Raw genomic sequence first — 23881 nt, 5'->3', positions numbered from 1 at the left:
ACCCTGTTGGGGGTGGTACCTAGAAGGACCCACACTAAAGCTGGTTTGGGAATGGAGGGGCCAGGGAGGCACCCAGGGTGTCCGCCTTGCCTACGTTGCTGGCCTGGGTGCCCCTGAGCGGCGTGGCTCTTGCAGCCTCCCTCCATGCCCCCTGAGCACCCTGCCTCTCCTCTGCAGGGTCAATCTGCCCCCTGAGCAGGTCACGAAGGTGACTGTGGGGCGGCTGCACTTCAGCGAGACCACCGCTAACAACATGCGTAAGAAGGGCAAGCCCAACCCTGACCAGAGGTGAGCAGGTGGGAGCCTGCCCCGAGCCCTCCATTTCTGAGGCAGGAAGACACCGCCCTGTGTGGCACACCAGGCACACAGCCCTACAGGCTGAGCCATTTCACAGATGAGAGACTTGAGATTTAGAGCCCTTCATTGACTTAAGGGTGGGAAGAGCAGAAGCCTGGCTTCTGTGTTGAGAAACAGCCCTGGCTTCTTGCTGTGGGCCCTGGGGAATTTCTGCCCCCTGGTGGAGGCTCGGGTTCCTCCTCTGTAGGATGGGTGAGATGAACATGCATCTGGCCAGGGAAAGGGTAGGCCAGCCCTGGGGAGGGGGCAGGCCCTGAATACTTCTGAGACCCCTGTGTGTCCCAGGTACTTCATGCTGGTCGTGGCCCTCCAGGCCCACGCACAGAACCAGAACTACACGCTGGCTGCCCAGATCTCAGAGCGCATCATCGTGCGGGTGAGGGCCACCTTCTCCCAGGGCGTAGACAGCCCTCCCTAGGGCTGGGAGAAACAGCAAGCAGAAGTACCCAGGTCCTGAGAGTCAAGAGTGGGCATGCTCATCCTGCTAGGCACTGGCTGTGTGGCCTTGGGCAAGGCTCCCACCCTCTCTGGGCTGCAGGGTCTCCACAGTAAAGCAGGGAGGTGGACAAAGACCTGGTAGCTTCTGGGATCCCACAAGTGAGAAAAAGTTGTCACAATGGGAGGGATAGTTCAAGTTGGGCTTGGTGCAGTGAGAAGCTCTGGCTGGAAGGGGAGGGGCTGCTGTGGAGTTTCCCCTGCTCCCAGGGCCCTGCAGGTCCCCTCCCTATCCCCCAGGACTGATCCAGCCCCAACTCGCGGTAGGCCTCCAACCCAGGCCAGTTCGAGAGCGACAGCGATGTGTTGTGGCAGCGGGCACAGGTGCCCGACACCGTCTTCCACCACGGCCGCGTGGGCATCAACACTGACCGGCCGGACGAGGCGCTGGTTGTGCACGGGAATGTCAAGGTCATGGGCTCGCTTATGCACCCCTCCGACCTGCGCGCCAAGGAACACGTGCAGGAGGTGGGGACGGGGCTGTGGGGGCCGAGCGGGGCTAGAGGCTGGGGCGGGTCGCGGGGGCGGGGCTGCTGGGGAGGGGGCGTGACCACGCGGAAAGGCGGGGCTGCCGGGGAAGGAAGGGAGGGAGGCTGGCCTCCAATCCCGATCTAACGACTCCAGTAGTAGGATCTCCTCTCCACACTGCAGCCTCCAGGTTGCCGCCCTCCTGGGCTCCGGGGCCTGCTCCGGGACCGCCGCAGGAGGGGAGGGGTTCATTCCCGGGCCTGGCTCCCCGCAGGTGGACACCACCGAGCAATTGAAGAGGATCTCGCGCATGCGGCTGGTGCACTACAGATACAAGCCCGAGTTCGCCGCCAGCGCGGGCATCGAGGCCACTGCGCCAGAGACAGGTAGGGACCGGGCTGGCGCGGACTGGGGTCCGGGAACCCAGAAACCACGGGTCTCAGTGACCTCGCCTCGTCACCTGGAAATCCTACTCCCAGAAACCCCTCCTCTTGACTCCTGGAACTGCGCCCCTGGGAATCATGCCTTCTAGAAGTCCCGCCCCTCAGACCTTGGAAAATCGCACCTCTCCACGTCCCCGGAACCTCGCCCCATTTGTCAGTGGAAATCCGAGAATCGCGGCCCAGGGACCCTCGTCCTTCGCTAGATGAATCCTACCTTTAACCTGCCGGAATACTACCCACTCCCCCTGGGATCCTTACCCCCAGGAATCCGCCCCACACCAGCCCGGGAACCTTACACCTGAGCCCTGGAATTGCAATTCTGTGAACACTTGTTCGGGGATCCCCCTGCTCCAGGGCTCCTTGGAATCCAAATCTCTGGGTTCCAGAACTTTACCCTCTCCAATCCTGCCCTTTCCCACCCCCCCACCCATCTTTGGCTTGTCCCCCACCTCCAGGTGTCATCGCTCAGGAGGTGAAGGAGATCTTGCCTGAGGCTGTGAAAGACACCGGAGACATGGTCTTTGCCAATGGGAAAACCATAGAGAACTTCCTGGTGGTGAACAAGGTCTGTGGGTGAGGCAATGGGAAGGGGCCCAGAGGCAAGGGGGGAGCCAGCTGGGGGACACTCATCACCTCCATAGATACTGGGGGGGGGCACTGCAGGAGCAACCTCAGCTCTCATGCTGCTTCCAGAGTGCCCTCTGCACCCCACAGGGAAGGGGTGAGTGTTCAAGGAGATGAGTGGGTAGGGATTTGGCCCCTGGAGCCTGTGTGATCAAGGGCAAGAGAAACCCTGGGGAGGGCCATGGCCTTCCACCCCCAGTAAAATGAGGGCAGTAATAGAACTGCAGACATCCTCGTATGGTTACCTCCACGCTGAAATACGTGATTTCTTGTGAGGATGACTTTTGTCACCTGTCCTTAGTCTGGGCGCCAAGGAGGCATGTAATGGGTCTCCACCCCAGTTGAATAGTGAAATGCTGACATCTGAGACAGCAGTCATCAGAGGGGGCAGATCCCGGGGCTGCAGCCTTCAGGCTTAGGGGAGGAGAGCTCTGGCAGGGAGTGGGGAGGGCCATTCAGGCAGGTGGGACAGCCCAGGTGAAGGTGCAGAGGTGGGGGTGTTGCTTGGAGACAGGCACAGGAGCTGTGGGTGCTGAGGCTGGACTGGAGGGGCCCGCCCAGGTAGGGAGGCTTTGAGGGCCTCCCGGTGGCCAAGGACAGTGGCCGCCCCTCCTGCCCCCGGAGGTCTGGCAGTCTGGGGCTCCCAGGCCTGACTGGGCCCTCTGTGTTGGCCTATGGCCCATGGCAGGAGCGCATCTTCATGGAGAACGTGGGGGCTGTGAAGGAGTTGTGCAAGCTGACGGACAACCTGGAGACGCGCATTGATGAGCTGGAGCGCTGGAGCCACAAGCTGGCCAAGCTGCGGCGGCTCGACAGCCTCAAATCCACCGGCAGCTCGGGCGCCTTCAGGTAGGGGTGCGGGGTGGGGGAAGGTGAGACCCTTCTTCCCGGGGACACCCCTGATCCTGGCCCTCTTGCTGCAGTCATGCAGGGAGCCAGTTCAGCCGGGCAGGCAGTGTCCCCCACAAGAAGAGGCCCCCCAAGGTGGCCAGCAAGGTAAGGGTGAGCAGGCATGGCAGGTGGGTTGGATGGGGAGTTCCCCACCCCTTGTTGCCTCCCTTTCCAGGTTGCAGTTCTCCAGCCTCATGGCCTCTGGTGCTTCCCTCTCCTTGTGACTCTGTAGCCCTCCTAGTCCCCAGTTTCTCTTTCTTCTCCCTTTGCCCCCTGGAGGAATGGGGCACCCCCTTAACCACCACCCCCCGCCCGACCTCCAGCAGAGCTCACTGCGGGCAGCCTCAGCCTGGCCCTCTTTGCATTTGCACTTTTCCTCTTGGTCCTCAGTCATCGTCCGTGGTTCCGGACCAGGCCTGCATCAGCCAGCGCTTCCTGCAGGGAACCATCATTGCCCTGGTGGTGGTCATGGCCTTCAGGTGACTTGTCCCCTGGGCTCTCAGGGTGGTTGACTAGGGGAGTGGAGCTACCCAGTGGAGTCACCTGCCCATGGGCTCAGGCCTAGGGGAAGAGGAGGACGTAGCTTGGGAGATCAGGCAGCTGAGGTCTCAGTGAGGTGGGCCTTTCTGCCTCCTCCCCTCTGGGGTGACCCATTTTGCAGGCATCACCTGGGAGCGCAGCTTCAGGAGCAAGGACCACAGCCTTGTCCTGGAGAGAGGGCACTGGCTGGTGGCTCCAGCTCTAACAGTCACCCTTTTCCGTGGCTCCAGCGTGGTGTCCATGTCCACACTGTACGTGCTGAGCCTGCGCACAGAGGAGGACCTGGTAGACACTGACGGGTAGGTTCCTGGATGCCATGCCAAGCCTCCAGGCCAGGTGGGGCTTCAGTGGGCAGGCCCAGGTCAGAGAGCCATGAGACTGTCTTCTCTAAAGGAGTTCATCCTTAGCCTCTCAGCCTGCTGGGGTGCTGTGGGGGTCCAGGGAGGGCCTCCTTGGAGGGTGGGCAGCCTTTGCCAGTCCCTGCTGACGCCAATGTTTGTGTCTGGCCTGTTTAGTGCCCCTGCAGGTAGCTGGGCCTGCCAGTCAGGGCTGTCTGAGGGGCTGGGGTTGGAACATGGGGTAGGCAGAAGGAGGGCCAGGGCAGGGCCTTGGGCTCTGTGAGCCCACTGTCACCCCCAGCTCCTGGGGCCACCTCTGACTGTGTCTTCTCTTCTCTCTTCCCCTTTGCCTGTCTCACCCTTTGCCTCTTTGCTGCCCCTTAGCTCTTTTGCCGTGTCCACTTCCTGTCTCCTGGCCCTGCTCCGGCCCCAGCCCCCTGGGGGGAGTGAGGCCTTGTGCCCATGGTACGTGCTGACCGGCACCCCTCTCCTCTGGCTCCTGCTGCCCCTCTTCCTGCCTCCCTCCCCTCCCTCTCTGCCTTCTCCTGCCCGCCTGCCTCTCCAGGACTGCCAGGCCCTCTCCCCTCAGGCTCTCCCAGCCCCTCTGAGCTCAGCTCATCCTTCCCCAGCAGGTCCAGCCAGAGCTTTGGGACCACGCAGCTCCGACAGTCCCCCATAACCACTGGGCTACCAGGCATACAGCCCACTTTGCTGCTGGGTGCGTGTCTGGGCAGGTCTGGGGTGGGACGGGGAGGTTGCTATGTTCTCTCTTGGGGGCTCCTCCGGCTCACACAGCCTCTGGCCTCCTCAGTGACCACCAGCCTCACCAGCTCGGCCCCAGGTTCTGCCATCCGCACCCTGGACCTATGTTCCAGCCACCCCTGCCCTGTCGTCTGCTGTTCCTCACCCACCACCAACCCTACCACTGGTCCTAGTCTTGGCCCCAGCTTTAACCCTGGCCATGTTCTCAGCCCAAGTCCCAGCCCCAGCACCAACCGTTCAGGTAAGGCTTTCTCTGGGCTGGAGCCTGGGGCGAGGGCTACCTGAGTAGAGAGAAAGGCCCAAATACTCATTGGTGGGAGGGTCTCCTGGAGCCCAGAAAGGGGCTCTGGACAATGACTGGGAAGTTCCCCTGAGAGGACCAAGAGACACATGGGGTTCACTCAGTCTTATGGGGCCCTAGAGACAGCTGGACAGGAAGCAGCCAGCTCCCTGCTTCTCAGCCTGTCCCTGGTTCTATCCACAGGCCCCAGCCAGATGGCCCTTCTGCCAGTCACCAACATCAGAGCCAAGTCCTGGGGTCTTTCAGTCAATGGCATTGGCCACTCCAAGCATCACAAGAGCCTGGAGCCTCTGGCCAGCCCTGCAGTCCCCTTCCCTGGGGGGCTGGGCAAAGCCAAGAACAGTCCCAGCCTTGGTTTCCATGGCCGGGCCCGCCGAGGGGCCCCCCAGTCCAGCGTGGGCCCTGCTCAGCCCACCTGGGGCCAGGGCCAGTCAGGTACTTGCTGCACCCCTGATAATACCCAGCCCAGCCTGGCAAGGCTCACTGGCTAGGGCCCACCTCAGCCCAGTCATGTGACTGTCTGGGTTCAGACTTGTCAGTCAATAGACATTTGCTGAGCATAGAGTAAGGGTCAGGAATCAGGCCCGCAGCCTTACATAAATCATCTCATTTAGTCCTCACAGCACTCCTGCAAGAAAGGAATTGTTGTTCCTATTGTTCAGCTGAAGAAATGGGATGGAGACTAAGGTGAAGTGACCTGCCCAGGGTTATACAGCCCCTCTGAGGCGGGGCTTATATTTGATCCCGAGCCTGATGCCTCCTTCACCATGCCAGCACTAGGAGGGTGCTATACCGGGTCTCGCCTATTATTTCCCAAACTCTTATCTTTGGTTTTAACAAAGCTACAGAACCTTTTATTCAGTTTTCAAACTGGGTTCCTCTGAGGCACCCTGGGGGCTGCCCTGGGGGTTGAAGGGGAGGGTGGGAGGCTTCCTGGCTTCAACCAGGCAGCTCTGCTCTCACTAACTTTCATTTGATGGGCTTTGTGGCTTCAAGAAAAAGAAACCCTGGAACATAATGTGGCTTACAGAGATGGAAATTCAAAGTGATGGGGGAACCCCATGGGGGAGATGTTTACCAGGCACCCATTTACTGAGCTGCCTGCCACTCTGTGGCCGGCTCTGTACAGGGGACTGGGGGTGATGAAGACGGATATGCTCCTGTCCCCAAAGACCTCACAGAGATGAAAACACAGCAGTGTGATGAGGCTCTGAGGGGACATGCCGGTAGCTTTGGGACTGGGGAGGACACTTAATCTGGACACAGGTGGGGAGGATCAGGGAAAACTTCTCTGGAGTTGGTGACATTTGAGCTGACTCTTTAAAGGATCTTTGGAATTTGCCCAGAAGGGATGTGGGAAGGGCACCTTCCATCTCATCTGTATCTGATACCTGTCCTGGCCACACAGGGTGTCCTGGATCCTGTTGGGGTCCTTGGGTCCCTGGGTCATGCCTCAGAGCTGAAAACATACCAGGTCCAGCAAATGTTGAGTGGCCCCAGCTTCCCCCTTCCTGGGTGGATAGTCAGGCAGCAACAAGACTGTACGTGAACTAGATGAGCAAGAAGGCCTGTCTCCCCATCTGGCTTGTCACACTTCAGTCCCACCCTACCCAGCCAGCCAGCCTGCAGTGGGTCTGTTCAGGGAGGCTGCGAGGAGCAGCGTGCTGCCTCGGGGCGGGGGGAGCCTGATTTGTGTGATGCTGTCACAACCGCCGATTTCAAGCTACCAGTGTAACTGATGTTTCTGAACCCAGAATTGGGAGAGATGCCCGCAGTCAGGAACGGAGGCCTTGAGCGGGCTCCTGCATACCTGGCAAGGGATGTGAAGACCCATCCCTCCTTCTAGGTGTTCCAGTTCTTTTGAGGAGGCAGATGTCAGGTTCATGGGAACTGGGTAGTCCTAGGGCTGCTGAGGGAACAGTGTAGTGTGATTCTGGCCATTGTGGAGGTCTGGAAAAAAATAACTTGGAACTTATTCATACTAAGGTGTGAGTGACTGATCCAAGTCTGGCAAGGAAAGACTTGCCTGCTTCTCACTTGTGTCCTGCCTTGTCACCTTACTCCTGCCCCAACAGCCTCTCTCCTTGCAGAGCCAGTGCCCTCCCTGACCTCCATCCAGGTGCTGGAGAATTCGATGCCCATCACCTCCCAGTACTGTGCTCCAGGGGATGCCTGCAGGTGGGCTGGGCTCCCTCCCTTCACCCAGGGAGGTCCCTTCAGGTGACCTGAGCCCAGGTGGTACAGATTGCCCAGAACTTGCCCCCTCAGTGAGAAGCCTCTCCCATAAGGCAGGGCAGCCCCTTTCCAGGCCTCTGCAGGGCTCCAGTACAGATTGGGGGCTGAGGAGTCCACGGGTGGGGGGTGGTGGCAGGGTGCCCTCAGGCTAAGGTGCCAGTTTTGCCCCTGCAGGCCTGGGAACTTCACCTACCACATCCCTGTCAGCAGCGGCACCCCACTGCACCTCAGCCTGACTCTGCAGATGAAGTGAGTGCCAGCACGGGGAAGCGGGAGGCAGGAGGGGAGCCAGGGAGAATCTCCTGCAGAGCCTCAGAACAGCCAAGTCTGAGGATAGCTGGAGAGTTTCTGGTATTTCCTACATGGTGGGATGAGTGCTGACTTCATTGCCTGCTTCGTGGTTAATTGGCTAAATGACCTGATCTCATGGCCTGAGGACCACGTGGGATGGTCGATGGGAAAGGTTTTGTTCGAGGGCCCTGGTTATTATGTGGTGTTTCAGGCTGGGTGGAGATTCAGAGGCAGGCTGGCTGGAAGGGGGCTGAGGTTGAGGGACTCCAAAACCTCATTTCTCTGCTATCTGGGCCTGTCTCCAGTTCCTCCTCCCCCGTGTCTGTGATGCTGTGCAGCCTGAGGTTAAAGGAGGAGCCGTGTGAGGAAGGGAGCCTTCCACAGAGTCTCCACACCCACCAGGACACCCAGGTAGGTGGGACTGGGAAGCTGTGGGCTGGCCAGGCCCGAGCTGCTTCTCTCCTGGCACAACTGGGCCCCCAAATGGGCAAGGAGCAGGAGCTGGGAGTTACAGAGTGAAGCCATCTCCACAAGGGACACTCTGGGGCCTGGGCCTCTGTGTCCCAGGGAGGGGCACGCGTGCCCGTGTTTGTTCCTTTCACTCTGCTGAGCATCTCCTGGCCCTGCCATGCTGGAGACCTGGGGAAGAAAGCAGATCACAGGGGCTAATGTGGAAGAGTGCAATGATGGAAACAGGTGGGTGTCTGGAAGCCCATGGCGGGGAGGGCTGTGGCTCACTGGAGGTGTCTGCAGAAGCAGGAAGGAGCTGACCTCATGCTCAGGTTGGGGAAGTGGCACAGCTAGATGTGCAGCATTACAGGACCCCTCAGGCTCCATGTTTGGCCACCTCTTCTGGGAGAACTGGATGGCCAGCTCCTCCCTGGCCAAGTAACCGGAAGTTATAGCTGTCCCTGGGGCCGATGGACCCCCAGTTTCTCCTTGGGCCTAAGAGGCCACGGGAGAAGACTCTCAGGCCAAATTAAGGGAAGTAGTGATTTTTTGTTCTCGCCCATTCATGTGTTTACTCAGAAAATATTGACTGGGGCCCCATCTGTCCCAGGCCCTGTGCTGGGTGGGCCCAGCTGCAGGGGAGAGAGGTGGAGCAGACACAGGTGTTGATTTCTAAGAACGTACTCTATAGTGAGGGAGAAAAGACGTACAGGAAGCTCCTGCAACAGAGGAGGGGGTGCTTCTCGGGGAGGCTCGAGCCCTGTGGCCCTGCAGAAGAGCCAGTGTCTGAGAGAGACGGAGAGCCCAGCTAGACATGCAGCAGACATGGTGCTTGGGCCTGAAACCACATCACAGACGCACAGCCAAAGCCTCAGGTAGATGGGCAGGCTGCATGCCACCCTGAGGGAGACAGCCAGACAGACCTGGGTTTGAATCCCAGCTGTGTGATTTTGCCACACTGTGATTTTTAGGCAAGTGGCTCAGTTTCCTCATCCAGAAGATGGGGCTAGTAGCAGCACTGTGTCATTGGATTGTCCTGAGGATGGGGCTAATGAAATACTTTGATGTGCCCAGAGCATAGCGGGTGAGGGAACCCAGCACAACAGGACTGGGAAGGAGGCAGGGGCCAGGCAGAGGTGGCCGTGGACCTGCCAGTCCCAGGCACAGTCTGCATGGAGTAGCTGCCATTGCTCCTTCTGCCAAAGCAGAACATGCTCCTTCCCATTTCTTCAAAGTTCTCTGCTTTTTTCCTTCATAAAACTCCCCACAGACCCCAGAACTGTGACGGCTGTGGTGAGAGATGCTGGTTGGGATAAGGGCAGCCGTCTGTCCTGACCCGTCTCTCTTCTCTCCAGGGCACCTCTCACCAGTGGCCAATAACCATCCTGTCCTTCCGCGAATTCACCTACCACTTCCGGGTGGCACTGCTGGTGAGCAGGGGCATCCCACCTACCCCGGAGGTCTGGGTACCCATCTGCGACGTGGGGCTTGAGGAATGGGGGATTTGCACAGTATGTGGTAGCACTGGGGGCACAGTGTTAAGCAACGTCAGCAGGGAGTGCCGTCTGTCTCACACCCCCAGAGCTGCCTCACCTTCCCACTGCCCTTCCACCCAGGGTCAGGCCAACTGCAGTTCGGAGGCTCTCGTCCAGCCAGCCACAGACTACTACTTCCACTTCTACCGCCTGTGTAACTGAGCTGCCCTCCTGAGGCAGCACCGCACCAGGGACTGGGGTGCCCAGGCACCCCCCAATACTGGATGCAATGGTGTTACACTGGAGCCTGCTGTAGGCCAGCTCTGCTGTTCACTGGCCCTACCCAAGACTGGTGAAACTGGAAGTCTTCACACTGGAGTTACTGTTCCAGCTGGTCGTCCCTCACAGCACAGAGGGAACCTGAGAGCCGGAGACTTCCTGGGCCTTCCTGCCTGCCACCCCCTAGGGGCCAGGACAGGACCAGTTTACCTCTTTCCAGATATGGTGGTTGGAGGGCTGGTTCAGGTACCCTGGAGGGAAGGGGAAGCCTGTGGCCCTGATTTGTTCAGAGCCCACTCTCCCTGCCTCCCCTTTTGAGACTGGGGCCAACCCTCTTGGAGAGAGGACCTGCCCACCTTTGAGATCAGCAGGGGACTTGGATCCAGCCCTAAGAGACTTGGGTGGACTCCCATGAGTCAATGGAGGGCAGACGGCTCTCCCCCTTAAAGCTGTTCCCTGGGGGATGGCTTGGTAGTGGACTTTCTGGGGTTTGCCTGTTACGCCAGACTCGGATTTCTAAGCTTTAAGTGTGGCCCAGGAGGTTTCTTCTCCCTGGGAGAGCTTGGCTCCCAAGAAGTCCCAGGGCAGCCAAGGCCAGCCCTGGATGGGTTGGAGAAACTGACTTTGTGCCTTAAGTCTACTCAGTGCCTGATGAAGCCACCCTCAGCCCTTCACAGGCCTGAACCAGTAGGGGCCAGTGGGCCAGGTAAGCCCTAGAGCCTTGAACCAGGAATATCGGGGAAGAGGAAATTCCCTTTTGAGCACCCAGATGGTGTTGCAGCTTCATTGCCTGCGTTCCTGGGAGCGTCCAGAGCTCACAGTGATCAGTGACCACATCATTCTCTCTGAGCAGAGGAGCAGGAATCCCTCAAGCAGCAGCCTGGTCTTGGCTGGTGGGCAAATGCAAATAGCTTTTGCTGTTATTAATGAAGTAATTACTAAATGCACTTAAACCAGGGCAGGAAGGAGTGGAAGGATGGAGCTAGAAAGCTCCGAGTGGGCCAGAGCAGGGGTGTGACACTTGCAAAGACAGGGCTCTGACTCTGATCCCTCCCAGGGAGCCTCAGACACCCATCCCACTCCCAACCACCAAGACCCTGGGTTAGGGAAGAAGTTGTATCTTAAGTGCTAACTTCAAGTTTCTTAGTGGTGCCTGGTACATTCTGAGGCTACACCCAGGCTCATGGAAGGAGTGTGGTATTCATTTAGCCATGTCTGCCATGGGTCCAGAAATGGGAAAGGGAATTGCTGTCCTTGCCCTGTGGTATGCTGCCACCTCTTTGGGAAGCAGGCCTTGCCCCTGTACCACCACTCATTCTCAGCTTTGAATGGGAGGCCTTTCTATAGTGGAGCCGAGTCCTTGAAGCCTATGAACTGCAGGCCCCCTTTTGCCACTGATCTCAAAGCACTTGTCCTCAGGATAGGGAACAGCAGGGGGAATGCAGGAATAGCAGGGATAGCTTCCTCCCAGCCCCCTTCCCAATTTGGTTCCGCTGACATAGGAATTTTATGATTCCCATACCATGCAGGGGCTGAGCCTTCTTTAGGATGACTTTGTTCTCCCTCCCACTAGGGGAATCCTCCCTATGCCTTAAAACTGCCGAGCCCCACTCCATTTAATAGGATTCCTGGGCTTCCTCAACGGGACTGCGGCCCCTCAGTCCTTAACTGGAAAGTGACCGTCCACTGCTCCCTGGAGCCCATCTGGACACAGCACAGTCCCAAACCTGTTAGCAGCTGGCTCTGTTTCCATGCCTGGGGAGGGGTTCCTCAGTGCAGGAGTTGGGGCCAGGCTGGGGCTCCGAGCTGCTTGAGGGGGTCAACCTTGGACCAAAGTTGCCTTAAGCCTGTGGTAAAAGGGCTTCAGGGAAGGTCAGTGGGCCACCTGCTAGAAGCTGCCAGCTGCCCGGCTGGCAATGGTGTGTCTTGGCCCCAACCCTGCCCTGGGGTCCAGCAGGTCATCCCTCCCTTCTCCTCTCTCCTTTGGTGTTTGTTCCTGTAGCCACTGGGCTAATCTCCCCCTAGCTTCAAGCTGTACATAGGGCCTCCCAGTGCAAATCCTCCTGCCCATTCTGTGCCCCCTTAGAAGCCTGCGTGTGCATAGAGCGCCCCCTACCTTCCAGTTAACTCCCAGTTCTCCCTGAGCTTGGTATTTATCGTGTGCCAACTCTGACTCTGAGGTGGGCAGTGAGGGAAGCAGCCCCGGGCCTGCTTGCTTCCTGTCCCTGAAATGTTCTTTTCTTCTGAAGTAAATATACATATATAAATAAATGTATAAATACTGCTTTGTATCTGAGCTTGCCTCCTTGTCTCTTCTTGGGATTGGTCTGGTGGGAGAGGAGTCACCTATGAGGCGAGGGCCAACTGGAATTCAAAGTTCTTCCTGAGAAGCCTGGAATCTCTGAGCTCCTGAGCCAGAGGGCCAAATGGATGCTTCATACCCCTTATCCTCTTAGCTTCATACTGGAGTTAGGAGTGGATTCAGCAGCCCCTCCCGTGGCCACACCTTCCCCTCCCGCACACCCGCTGCTGCCCACCTGTGTTAAAAGTAGCCACCGAGGGGAAAAGCCTTCTTAGGGGGACAAGCCGAGCCTGGTGAGGATGCCCCAGCACAGAGAAGGGTAGCTATGTTTATGGCAGGGACTGGCCTAGGGCAGAAAGGACTGATGTGGGTTCCTAGAGAAGTCTGTCCTAGAAACAACAGAAAAGGGTAGGCCCAGACCCTTCCTATCCTCAAGTGAGCCTTAAATTCCAATGACAAAACACCCGTGCCACACAAATCTCATCCCCCTGAAGTAGATCAGCAGCAGGAACTGCGAAAGGCAGATGAGAAATGGGAAAGGGAAGAGATTGGGGAAGGAATGTAGGTCCCAGCACCCCGCCACCCCTGCAGAATGGACCCCAGACAGAACTGCCATACATCTGCCTTTATTATGAGCAGCAGGTGGGACACTTCCAGCAACAGTAATTTACAAAAGCAGGGGTTCAGTGAAGCCATCTGGTTGTTACCTAAAAGAGGAGAGTGGTATCAAAATGAGACCAATGGCCCTTCTTTCTACCTTCTCTCCCTGCACCCCTGTGCTCCTGGGGCAAAGGCTGTCGAGCACATGCCTTTGAGGATGAGCCACCAGAGCTGATTCCCAGTGGCCTGTTTGGTGGATTGTCTGCAGCAAGTTTTAAGCCCCGGATCTTGACCCCCTTTCAGCCAGCCAACTTCCCAGCAGCCTCTCCAAGTCACTGGGGTCTGACTTCTAAGAGCATAAATGTACAACCATGGGAAGCCTGCATTCACACTCCTACGTGGTACATCCCAAAGGCAGATCGAGGCCTTGGGCCATGTGAGCTCAGAATTGACAAAGTCACATTTGGCTCAAGTCTGTATGAGGGGCAGGGAAAGAGGCACAAATGTCTAGTGTCCCTACCCATTCCACTGAGTCTGTCTCCATCAACCAAGGGGTCATGCTGGCAAGAGCTTTAAGGACCCTGCTGACCTGCCTATGGGGAGGCTTCCCTGGCTCATGCGTCCATCCCATTGCAGCTCTTACCCTTGGGCGCTCACACGTAGATGCCAACCCAGAGCAGCAGGAAAAGGACTCCAAAGCCCATGAAGAGTGAGGCCACCAAAGAGATGAGGAGCTCTTTATAGATATCACGAGTGTACTTGGTAGAGGTGACCTCGTAACTGGGCACAGCAGTTAAGGCAAAGTGAAGGGATGGACTGTGGAGTGCAGAGAGCCCAGCCAGTGGCACTCTGAGGAGAAAGGTATTGGCTCAATGCCTTCTGGGAGGCATATCCAGCCCAGAGCAGCCAGGCAGAGGGGCCTAAGAGATGCTTTGGACTCTGGTGCTCCACTGCCATGAAGAAAATAAGACCCAGAGGAGTTAGGTCACTTGCCCCACGTCACATAGCTCATGAGGGCCGGAGCTGGGACTATCCCTCAGACCTCCCGACACCTGAGTGCACCCTTCCTTATGCCACCTTTCCAACTGTAGCACCCCTATTCCCCACCTCCACTCCAGCCAGGCCCCCTCCCTGCTCACTGTCCTGAAAATCCAAAGGACAAACTGAGCTCACCTGAACTTCGGAAATAAGGCCATAACCTGCTCCTGGGCATAACCAGCCCTCCTTACCTTCTCCCAGCCCCAATCCAATGTACAAAACTGGCGGGGTCCATGTACTTAGCATGGTTTCTCCCTTAGCCTCCCAAATCACTAATCACTGGTCCTCTGGCTGCTCAGTGAAAGGATACACGAAGAACCAGGCGGTGAAGAACATGCCGATGGCCAAAAGCACCACGGTCAGATGGGGGAAGACAGCCGGGTTCACTGGGCTGGTGTATCTGCTCATGGCCTCAAGCTCCTAGGGGAAGGCAAGAGATCAGAGTTATCAAAGAATTCCATTTCAGCCTGGAGAGAACATGGGGTTATCAAGGAGCCTGGTGCTGCTGTGAAACAGAGGCTGATTTTGGCCTGGAAATGTAGCTGCAGATCAATGGTCCTTATCATTTTCTGAGGCCAATGATCTGACCACTATGAATATGTGACTAAAGGTACGAACTCTCTGCCTGAGAAAAACCACATACAAGAAAAAGTTTGCCTACAATTTCTGGAGCTTTGTGGACCAGTGTCTATAGACACCAAGCTGAGAACGCCTGCTATAAGTCACTGGTGGTACCCAGATCTCAATTTTTTTTTTTTTTTTTTTTGACGGAGTCTCACTGTCACCCAGGCTGGAGGGCAGGGGCACGATCTCGGCTTACTGTAACCTCTGCCTCCTGGGTTCTAGAGATTCTCATACCTCGGCCTCTTGAGTAGCTGGGACTATAGGATTACAGGTGCGCGCCACCACACCTGGCTAATTTTTGTATTTTTACTAGAGATGCGTTTTGCTGTTGGCCAGGATGGTCTCAAACTCCTGACCTCAGGTGATCTGCCTGCCTCAGCCTCCTAAAGTAGTGAGATTACAGGTGTGAATTGCCGCACACAGCCTCAATTTCTTTCTTTTTTTTTTTTTTTTTTGAGACTGAGTCTCGCTCTGTCGCCCAGGCTGGAGTGCAGTTGCCGGATCTCAGCTCACTGCAAGCTCCGCCTCCCGGGTTCCCACCATTCTCCTGCCTCAGCCTCCCGAGTAGCTGGAACTACAGGCGCCCGCCACCTCGCCCGGCTAGTTTTTTGTATTTTTTAGTAGAGACGGAGTTTCACCGTGTTAGCCAGGATGGTCTCGATCTCCTGACCTCATGATCCGCCCGTCGCGGCCTCCCAAAGTGCTGGGATTACAGGCTTGAGCCACCGCGCCCGGCCCCAATTTCTTTTTTTTTTGAGACAGAGTCTTGCTCTATCGCCCAGGCTGAAGTGCCTGGAGTGCAGTGGTACCAACTCGGCTCACTGCAAGCTCTGCCTTCTGGGTTCAAGTGATTCTCCTGCCTTAGCCTCCGGAGCAGCTGGGATTACACGCGTGAACCACCATGCCCGGCTAATTTTTTGTATTTTTGGTAGACACGGGGTTCCACCATGCTGGCCAGGCTGGTCTCGAACTTCTGATCTCATGATCCGCCCGCCTCAGCTTCCCAAAGTGCTGGGATTACAGGCGTGAGCCACCGAGCCTGGCCCTCAATTTCTAATTCAGTATTTTCCTCACTACCTATACTATTATGGAATCTTGTGATCTACAGGGAAGGCATTCAAGTTCTGGTTCTACTGAGTAATCTGAGTCTGAGTAAAGTGATTGTATTATCTATTTCACAGGACTGATGTATAAGAAAGATGATGAATCAAAACTCTAGTGCCTGGCAGGGAGGATTTTGCTCAATAGGTATTTGCTTCCTTCCTAAGGTTGTAGGGAACGTGATGACATAATGCCTATGAAAGAGGGCTGTAAACGTAAAGATCTGTACAAATGTTAACTTCATTGTCACCCGTCAGCCAACGCTTCTAAAATCCAGAACATAACAACTCTAGAGAAGTAAACTGCCCCCATTGTTCTGAGACACTGGAATTCAATTCAGTAAACAATCACGGCCCCCTTCCCCCAAAATGATAAAGACAATCACTGCCATTTATTGAGCTTCCAATTACAGCCCCTCTGTTTGGCACTGGGAACACAAAGATGAATAGACATCATCCCAGAGCTAGATGCGCGTCAGACGGTGGTCACTAGGAGGCGCGGCCGCAAACAAAGGAGTCTATGGAACGTGTACAGAGGCTGTGGGCGCTCCTAGGAGAGTCTGGCCAAGTGCCTCAGAGTTGGAAGTGCCTCACCAAGAAACAACATTTGCCCAGGGCATTGTAGCATGGGCACGGGTTCAGCAGAAGAACTTTCCAGATAAAGATAACACACCACAGATAACAGACATACAAACTGGAAGGTATTCAAAATACGCCCCACGCCTCTCATTCTTAGAAATCGCGAGCTCAGAAACCTAAGGAGTTCATGACAAGGGGTTTCCCCCTTCCCCACCCTTCAGCCCAAGCCGGAGTTTCCAGGAGCGTCTAGCCCTCTGGATCTCTGGCGTCTGAGGAGAGAAGCGCGGTGTGGGTCAGACCCCGAGGGGTCCTCGCATCTCCATCGGGAACTCCCCTTAACCCTCTCACCATTTTGCCCCGCGCAGGCTAATCCGCCGCTCCGCCACCGGAAGCACACGTCCGCAGGAGCAGGCGCCTAGCACAACCGGAAAAGGAAGTGCCTCCGGCGCAAGTGGCATTGGGGGACTTGTAGTCCTGCGATTTCGGGTGTAGCGGGAGCAGGGGCCTGCGGGGACCTGGTGTGGGTGGAGTAGGGACAAGCGGTGGAGAAGAGTACGCCACGGTCGCTGAGAGACTCTGTTCTCCCTGGAGGGACTGGTTGCCATGAGAGTAGCCGTCTGAGGGGACGCAGCCTGCACTACACTCCCCAAGAGGCTGTGCGTGGCGGGCAGGTCACGTGATGGGAGCGCGGGCTTTGGAAGGCGGCTGAGCGTCAGGCGACCCGCCGCTAAGCTGAGGAGGGAGATCAGGTTTAGGAACCGCCTGTCCGGGCCAACCCCGAACAAAGCTTTAGCTGCCGAGGCCTCGTGTCTCAAAGGCCAGGTGAGACCCCATGGGAAGCGCCTCCGGGAGCGACGGGGTCCGCTTGGCGCTGGGGCCGTGGGGAGCCGGGGTCTGGAGTGCGCGTGATATGCAGTCAAGCGGTCCGGCCACTTTTCCCCCTGTGAGCCGTGGGCCAGTCGCGTAAGCTCCGAGCCTCTCTTTCCTCCATTGTAGAAAGGCGGTAATAAGTTCCACCTTATGGGGTCGTGTTGTATTTTTCCTAAGACCTTGGACGAGAAAGAGTTCTGACACTTGAGTTGTTTAGCCCCTTTCCTGCCTGCATGCCTGCCTGCCTGCCTGTCTGTGGGACGCCGCAAGGGGATCAAGGGCTACACGGCCTGGTCCTCAGTCAACATTCCAGCAGGGCCGCCGGCTTGAGGCAAGAGCCGAAGGGTTGAACAGGCCTGGAGAGGGGACATTAGGGGTTTCCGTCTGTTGTCTCAGTTAACCCTGGTAGCAGCCCTGAGAGACAATCATGGTAATCGTTCTTCATAAACCTCAGTGGCTTGGTAATGTCACAGGATGGAAAATGCCGCGCCTGGATTCAAGGCCAGAGCTTTCGCCGTTGCAATTCACAGGGGAATTATTCATATTAATCAAATGAATAATTCATTATCGATTAATTATTAATTGATTAATAATCCAGGGATGGACCTGGAAGGACGCGTGAGAGGATGGCGAGAGGAGGGCACAGCTAAGGAAAAGTGGAAAAAGGCGGGCCTTATTCCAGCTTTCTGTTGAGATCCCAGAATGTAAGGTTAGGTTGGGAACCAGAACATGAAAGATCGTGATGCCATGCTGAAGTGTTTGGACTGAATTAGAAGGAAGAATTGAACAGTCATTGATGATCTAGAAAGAACCCTGTGAAGGAAGAATGGGAACAATGAAAAGTCCTGGTGGAGTCTTCCATTTCTTCTTTCTCTTTTGTTTTGTTTTGTCTTTTCTTCTTTTCTTGACAAGGTCTTGCTCTGTTGCCCAGGCTGGAGTGTGGTGGCACAATCATAGCTCACTGCAGCTTGTTACTCCTAGGCTTATGTGATTCTCCCATGATGGCCTCCCAAAGTGCTGGGATTACTGGCCAGCGCCTCTTTGCCTGGCCCTGGTAGAATATTTCTTGGAGTATTGGACACATACTGCCAGTGGGTACAGGATGAGTTTTTGTTTTTTGAGACGGAGTCTCACTATGTCACTAGGCTGGAGTGCAGTGGCACAATCTCGGCTCACTGCAGTCTCTGCCTCCTGGGTTCAAGTGATTCTCCTGCTTCAGCCTCCCTAGTAGCTGGGATTACAGGTGTGCGCCACAACACCCAGCTAATTTTTTTTTTTTTGTATTTTTAGTAGAGAGGGGGTTTCACCGTGTTGGCCAGGATGGCAAGATGATTTTAAATTGCACCTCCTAAAAATCCTTTTTAATAGTTATATATTTAACACATATTAAAATATAACTAATAGAACACAAATATTATTGCTTATGAGTTTTCCAGTTTAGTTTTTTAAAAAAAATTCTAAGTGAATGAAAGTACAGGTTTTAGTTGGAAGTGGCAAAAATCGTGAGGGTGATTTGGGAAACACTGCTATCTGGGAAACACTGAACTCTGACGTGCAATACTCTTTTGAGCCCAGTGACTATAGCATGCCAGACCCCTAAATCAGGACCTGGGGAGGAGCCATGGAGTTAACATTTCAGACTGAGTAGTGGAGAGAAAACGCAAAGGGAAAGACTTGAAACTCTAGTAACATCATAATAAAAGTAGAAACTCTTATGTGCTGAGGCGATGATGAAGAGAGTTTAGAGAAGCTTGTGAGAAAGCCACATCACCTCCATTCAGATATGTTTGCAATCCTTTTTCAAGACTGCCTTATCAGTCAGGGTTCTCCAGAGACTCAAAACAAATCAGATCTATTTGTTTAGCTGGTATTTGCCTTTCAGGTCTGCCATTATGGTCCCTGGACTCCTCAAGCTGGGCTGGGCACCCTGGCCTTCTGTGGTCCTTGATAGAGACCCATGTTGTAGGGTTTTTTTGTATAATAAATAATGCTGCTACCTTAGAATATCAACAATATCTTATTTCTCTAAGCACCTGGTTCTATTTCTGGTACTCATTAAGCCTTACTATTGAGTAAATTCTGCTAGACTGAGTTTTTTGAGAATGAGGACTTTGTCTTGTTCGTCTTTAGCAGTGCTGACTTGTCCTTTTTGTTGTGTGGAATTTAGTTGAAGGCATGAAGTTGGTGAGATAACACCAATTATAACCCTTCTCCTTTCCTCCGTCTCTGACTTGCCTTTCTTTTTTAGTCATTCCTCCTCTGTGTTGCCATGGGAATTCAAGGCCTGGCCAAACTAATTGCTGATGTGGCCCCCAGTGCCATCCGGGAGAATGACATCAAGAGCTACTTTGGCCGTAAGGTGGCCATTGATGCCTCTATGAGCATTTATCAGTTCCTGATTGCTGTTCGTCAGGGTGGGGATGTGCTGCAGAACGAGGAGGGTGAGACCACCAGCCACCTGATGGGCATGTTCTACCGCACCATTCGCATGATGGAGAATGGCATCAAGCCCGTGTATGTCTTTGATGGCAAGCCGCCACAGCTCAAGTCAGGTGAGCTGGCGAAACGCAGTGAGCGGCGGGCTGAGGCAGAGAAGCAGCTGCAGCAGGCTCAGGCTGCTGGGGCCGAGCAGGAGGTGGAAAAATTCACTAAGCGACTGGTGAAGGTCACTAAGCAGCACAACGATGAGTGCAAACATCTGCTGAGCCTCATGGGCATCCCTTATCTTGATGCACCCAGCGAGGCAGAGGCCAGCTGTGCTGCCCTGGTGAAGGCTGGCAAAGTCTATGCTGCGGCTACCGAGGACATGGACTGCCTCACCTTCGGCAGCCCTGTGCTAATGCGACACCTGACTGCCAGTGAAGCCAAAAAGCTGCCAATCCAGGAATTCCACCTGAGCCGGATTCTTCAGGAGCTGGGCCTGAACCAGGAACAGTTTGTGGATCTGTGCATCCTGCTAGGCAGTGACTACTGTGAGAGTATCCGGGGTATTGGGCCCAAGCGGGCTGTGGACCTCATCCAGAAGCACAAGAGCATCGAGGAGATTGTGCGGCGACTTGACCCCAGCAAGTACCCTGTGCCAGAAAATTGGCTCCACAAGGAGGCTCACCAGCTCTTCTTGAAACCTGAGGTGCTGGACCCAGAGTCTGTGGAGCTGAAGTGGAGCGAGCCAAATGAAGAAGAGCTGGTTAAGTTCATGTGTGGTGAAAAGCAGTTCTCTGAGGAGCGAATCCGCAGTGGGGTCAAGAGGCTGAGTAAGAGCCGCCAAGGCAGCACCCAGGGCCGCCTGGATGATTTCTTCAAGGTGACCGGCTCACTCTCTTCAGCTAAGCGCAAGGAGCCAGAACCCAAGGGATCCACTAAGAAGAAGGCAAAGACTGGGGCAGCAGGGAAGTTTAAAAGGGGAAAATAAATGTTTCCCCATTATACCTCCTTGACCCCAGAATATTTGCCCTCTTGTACCCTTAAGAGCTACAACTAGAGAAACCTTCACAGGAGTGGAGAGAGGATTCTAAGGCTTTTCTAGTGTGACCCTTTTCAGTAGTGCTAGTCCCTTTTTTACTTGATCTTAATGGCAAGAAGGCCACAGAGGTACTTTTCCTTTTTTAGCTCAGGAAAATATATCAGGCTCAAACCACTTCTCAGGCAGTTTAATGGACACTAAGTCCATTGTTACATGAAAGTGATAGATAGCAACAAGTTTTGCAGAAGAGAGGAGATAAAAGGGGGAGACAAAAGATGTACAGAAATGATTTCCTGGCTGGCCAACTGGTGGCCAGTGGGAGGTGATGGTGGACCTAGACTGTGCTTTTCTGTCTTGTTCAGCCTTGACTTACCTTGAGAGAGAGCCATCAGGAAGGTGCTTCTTAGCAGATGGGAGGAACTGCTGAGAGAAGATAGGCAGAGAGCTGGAGCCCCTGGAGTTGACTGTGTCTGTGTTTGTGACTGATTATTGGCTATGTCTTGGGTGGGCAGAAACTCGAACTTGCTATGTAATTTGTGTCTGGTTATTCAGAGGAGTAAGATGGTGATGTTCATCTGGCAATCAGCTGAGTTGAGACTGGGATAAGACACTGGTTTTCATGCGCTGTTTTTGATTTAAAGTTATGAAGAAAAAAGGTCAATAAAATTATAAAAGTGACCAAAATGTCATGTTCTTTGAGAACATTTGAAAATATCCCAAGTGACCATGACTCCAAATAGTTTTCCTTTTCACTCAACATGCTGTGTAATTGCACCCGATTAACAATGGGTGGTTTGAGAGTGTCCACAAGATGGCACCATGCTCCATAAAATGGCCATAGCAGATGGAACTTCAGCCATTAGGAGGAGGATGCTTTATTTCATCTTGCTGGGAGAGGAGTTTTAATACCTTGAATAGATTTCTAGATCTCTCATGTGAGATCAAAGGAGTGCCTTTAAGAAAGTCTCACAAGTTAGATCATCTACGTCATAACATCCAAGCATTTACTTTGCCACTACTTGTAAACTGAAAGCTGCCATTCAGAAACCATTTTCTTGTTCCTTTTGTAAACTGAAATCCAAGGTATTGTTTCCCATAGAGATCGCATGTTTTTGAACTTTGAAAGTTTTATAATCCTGAGAAAGCTTGGTGGGGAACTGGCCCATTTGAATGTCCGATGTTTTAGCATTCCTGTCAGGGCCATTTGAAGTTAACATGGACACTTATGTAACTGTCCGAAATTTAAGCTGGCAATGTCTTGACAGATTAAACAGGGAGCCTGAAGACCAGTAGTTTTCAAGTTTTTTAATGGAGAAACCTATTCTTCAAGTGTAATCTTATGTGAAATTTCAGGATATACAAGTGCCTCTGGTTGAAGCTGGAATGGGATAAAGTTTACCCAACAATGGCTTCATAACTAGGGTACTTTTTGAAAACTCTGATGCTGACAAAAAGTTCTATCCCAAGGGCAGGTAACTTTTGAAACTGATTTTCCCAGATTATACCAAGCCACACAACTTATTTGAGCTCTATTTTCTGATTCAGGTAGATTGCTTCTAAGTCTGCAGTAGTAGTGATAGGAACTAAAGATGTAAAGATGGTAAGATTTCTTTTTTTTTTTTTTTTTTTTTTGAGATGGAGTCTCACTCTGTCGCCCAGGCTGGAGTGCAGTGGTGCGATCTCCGCTCACTGCAAACTCCGCCTCCTGGGTTAAAGCAATTCTCCTGCCTCAGCCTACCGAGTAGCTGGGACGACAGGCTCCTGCCACCACACCTGGCTAATTTTTTTGTATTTTTAGTAGAGACAGGGTTTCACTGTGTTAGCCAGGACGGTCTCGAACTCCTGACCTCGTGATCTGCTCACCTTGGCCTTCCAAAGTGCTGGGATTACAGGCGTGAGCCACTGTGCCTGGCCCTTTTTTTTTTTTTTTTTTTTTTTTTTGAGACAGAGTCTCTCTTGTCACCCAGGCTGGAGTTCAGTAGTGTGATCTTGGCCTTAACCTCCTGGGCTCAAGCGATTCTCCCACCTCAGCCTCCCAAGCAGCTGTGATTACAGTCTCAGGCCACCATGTCTAGATAATTTTTCAATTTTTTGTAGAGCTGGGATCTCACTGTTGCCCAGGCTGGTCTTGAACTCCTGGGCTCAAGCAATCCTCCTGCCTCGGCCTCCTAAAGGCTAGGATTGCGTGTGCCATCCTCTCCCAGTGCTGGGATTACAGGATGAGCCACCTTGCCTGGTGAAATGTTAAGATTTCTTAGGAGTTATTGCCTCAGTGCAGTAACTCTTGATAATTAAGGGCTTATACCCTGTGGTAGTCAAGATTGTAGTGGTTTTCTTTTGTCTTTTGAAGGTAAGTTTGTCTCCTATAGAATTTTGCTATCTAACTTTCTGTGTGCACACTGCAGGGAAGATTAATGATGCCTACAAATGTTTTTGCTCAGGAGAGCTGTCTTAGTTGGATGGTTAAGAGGCATTGCTCTGCAGTCCAGCTCTGAGGGATCACACTTGCAGAGAAAGAATTTAGGCAGATAGGACTTAGGGAGACTATTTGGAAACTAGAAATGAGTTTAAAAGTAAAGAGAGGCCAGGCACAGTGGCTCACGCCTGTAATCCCAGCACTTTGGGAGGCTGAGGTGGGTGGATCACCTGAGGTCAGGAGTTCAAGACCAGCCTGGCCACCATGGTGAAACCCTGTCTCTACCAAAAATAAAAAATTAGCTGGGCGTGGTGGTACATGCTTGTAATCCCAACTACCCGGGAGGCTGAAGCAGAATTGCTTGGACCCAGGAGGCAGAGGCTGCAATCAGCTGAGATCATGCCACTGCACTCCAGCCTGGGCAACAAGAGTGAAACTCTGGTCTCAAAAACAAAACAAAACAAAAACGATTAGCCTGAGGTAGGAAGATGACTTGAGGCTGGGAGGCAGAGATTGCAGTGAACTGAGATGGCAGCACCACTGCACTCCAGCCTGGGTCATAGAGCTAGACCTTGTCTCAAAACAAGTAAGTAAAAATAAAGAGAAAATAATTCAGAATGGAAAGCTGAAGGACAAAAGGGCAAGGGCATTGCCTCATGAATAGGAGGAATTGATACATGTGAAACTTGGTGAGATTACTGACAATCTCACATTTGAACACGGGAGTCATCAGAAGGAGTTTGCCTTCCTCTTCCTTGCTATACTCCACCCTTGTCTTGGTGTTTTCTCGAGGGTCCTGATGTTCCTTCCTCTGCCCAAGGAGCTTATACAAAGGGGAGTCTAGTGATTAAAGAGCACAGAGAGGTGAACAGTAACTTGTAGCAGAGGCACTCAGGAATCCTGCACACACAGAGGAACATCATGGGTTACAAATGAAGTC

General features: G+C 53.9%; 3 protein-coding genes and 1 non-coding gene across 53 annotated transcripts in view; 2 read left to right on the top strand and 2 right to left on the bottom strand.

Moving 5' to 3' along the window:
* Positions 1-12245, top strand: part of MYRF (myelin regulatory factor) — a 36683-nt gene extending 24438 nt beyond the window's left edge. For 5 of the 50 annotated variants that reach the window (XM_077961397.1, XM_028832871.2, XM_077961382.1 and 2 more), the window contains 18 exons: positions 178-288; positions 643-733; positions 1120-1320; positions 1595-1706; positions 2219-2328; positions 3076-3236; positions 3311-3383; positions 3669-3757; positions 4049-4117; positions 4541-4621; positions 4786-4874; positions 4968-5159; positions 5403-5654; positions 7295-7397; positions 7629-7703; positions 8051-8156; positions 9551-9625; positions 9812-12245. In XM_077961397.1, coding sequence (XP_077817523.1) covers positions 178-288; positions 643-733; positions 1120-1320; positions 1595-1706; positions 2219-2328; positions 3076-3236; positions 3311-3383; positions 3669-3757; positions 4049-4117; positions 4541-4621; positions 4786-4874; positions 4968-5159; positions 5403-5654; positions 7295-7397; positions 7629-7703; positions 8051-8156; positions 9551-9625; positions 9812-9892 — 2071 coding nt within the window. In that variant the 3' untranslated portion in view covers positions 9893-12245. 50 annotated transcript variants of the gene reach the window in all.
* Positions 12246-12861: 616 nt separating this feature from the next.
* On the bottom strand, positions 12862-16595 carry TMEM258 (transmembrane protein 258). The gene is made up of 4 exons (XM_077962623.1): positions 16541-16595; positions 14200-14309; positions 13495-13631; positions 12862-12958 (listed from the first exon to the last, which is right to left on the bottom strand). Exons 1-3 carry the CDS (start codon positions 16541-16543, stop codon positions 13505-13507), a joined length of 240 nt encoding a protein of 79 aa, XP_077818749.1. The 5' UTR covers positions 16544-16595; the 3' UTR covers positions 12862-12958; positions 13495-13504.
* MIR611 (microRNA mir-611) lies at positions 16480-16546 on the bottom strand. The gene is given in 1 exon segment (NR_032645.1): positions 16480-16546. It is a non-coding gene; the product is annotated as a microRNA mir-611 (primary transcript).
* Positions 16596-16881: 286 nt separating the features above from the next.
* On the top strand, positions 16882-21179 carry FEN1 (flap structure-specific endonuclease 1). The gene is given in 2 exon segments (NM_001265950.1): positions 16882-17014; positions 19311-21179. A coding segment is annotated over 1 exon segment (1143 nt). The 5' UTR covers positions 16882-17014; positions 19311-19331; the 3' UTR covers positions 20475-21179.
* Positions 21180-23881: the final 2702 nt, after the last annotated feature.

Source organism: Macaca mulatta, chromosome 14, assembly GCF_049350105.2.
Source record: "Macaca mulatta isolate MMU2019108-1 chromosome 14, T2T-MMU8v2.0, whole genome shotgun sequence".
Lineage (NCBI taxonomy): Eukaryota > Metazoa > Chordata > Mammalia > Primates > Cercopithecidae > Macaca > Macaca mulatta.
Note: the sequence above shows the minus strand (reverse complement) of the source record. Positions and strands in the feature narration are given on the sequence as shown.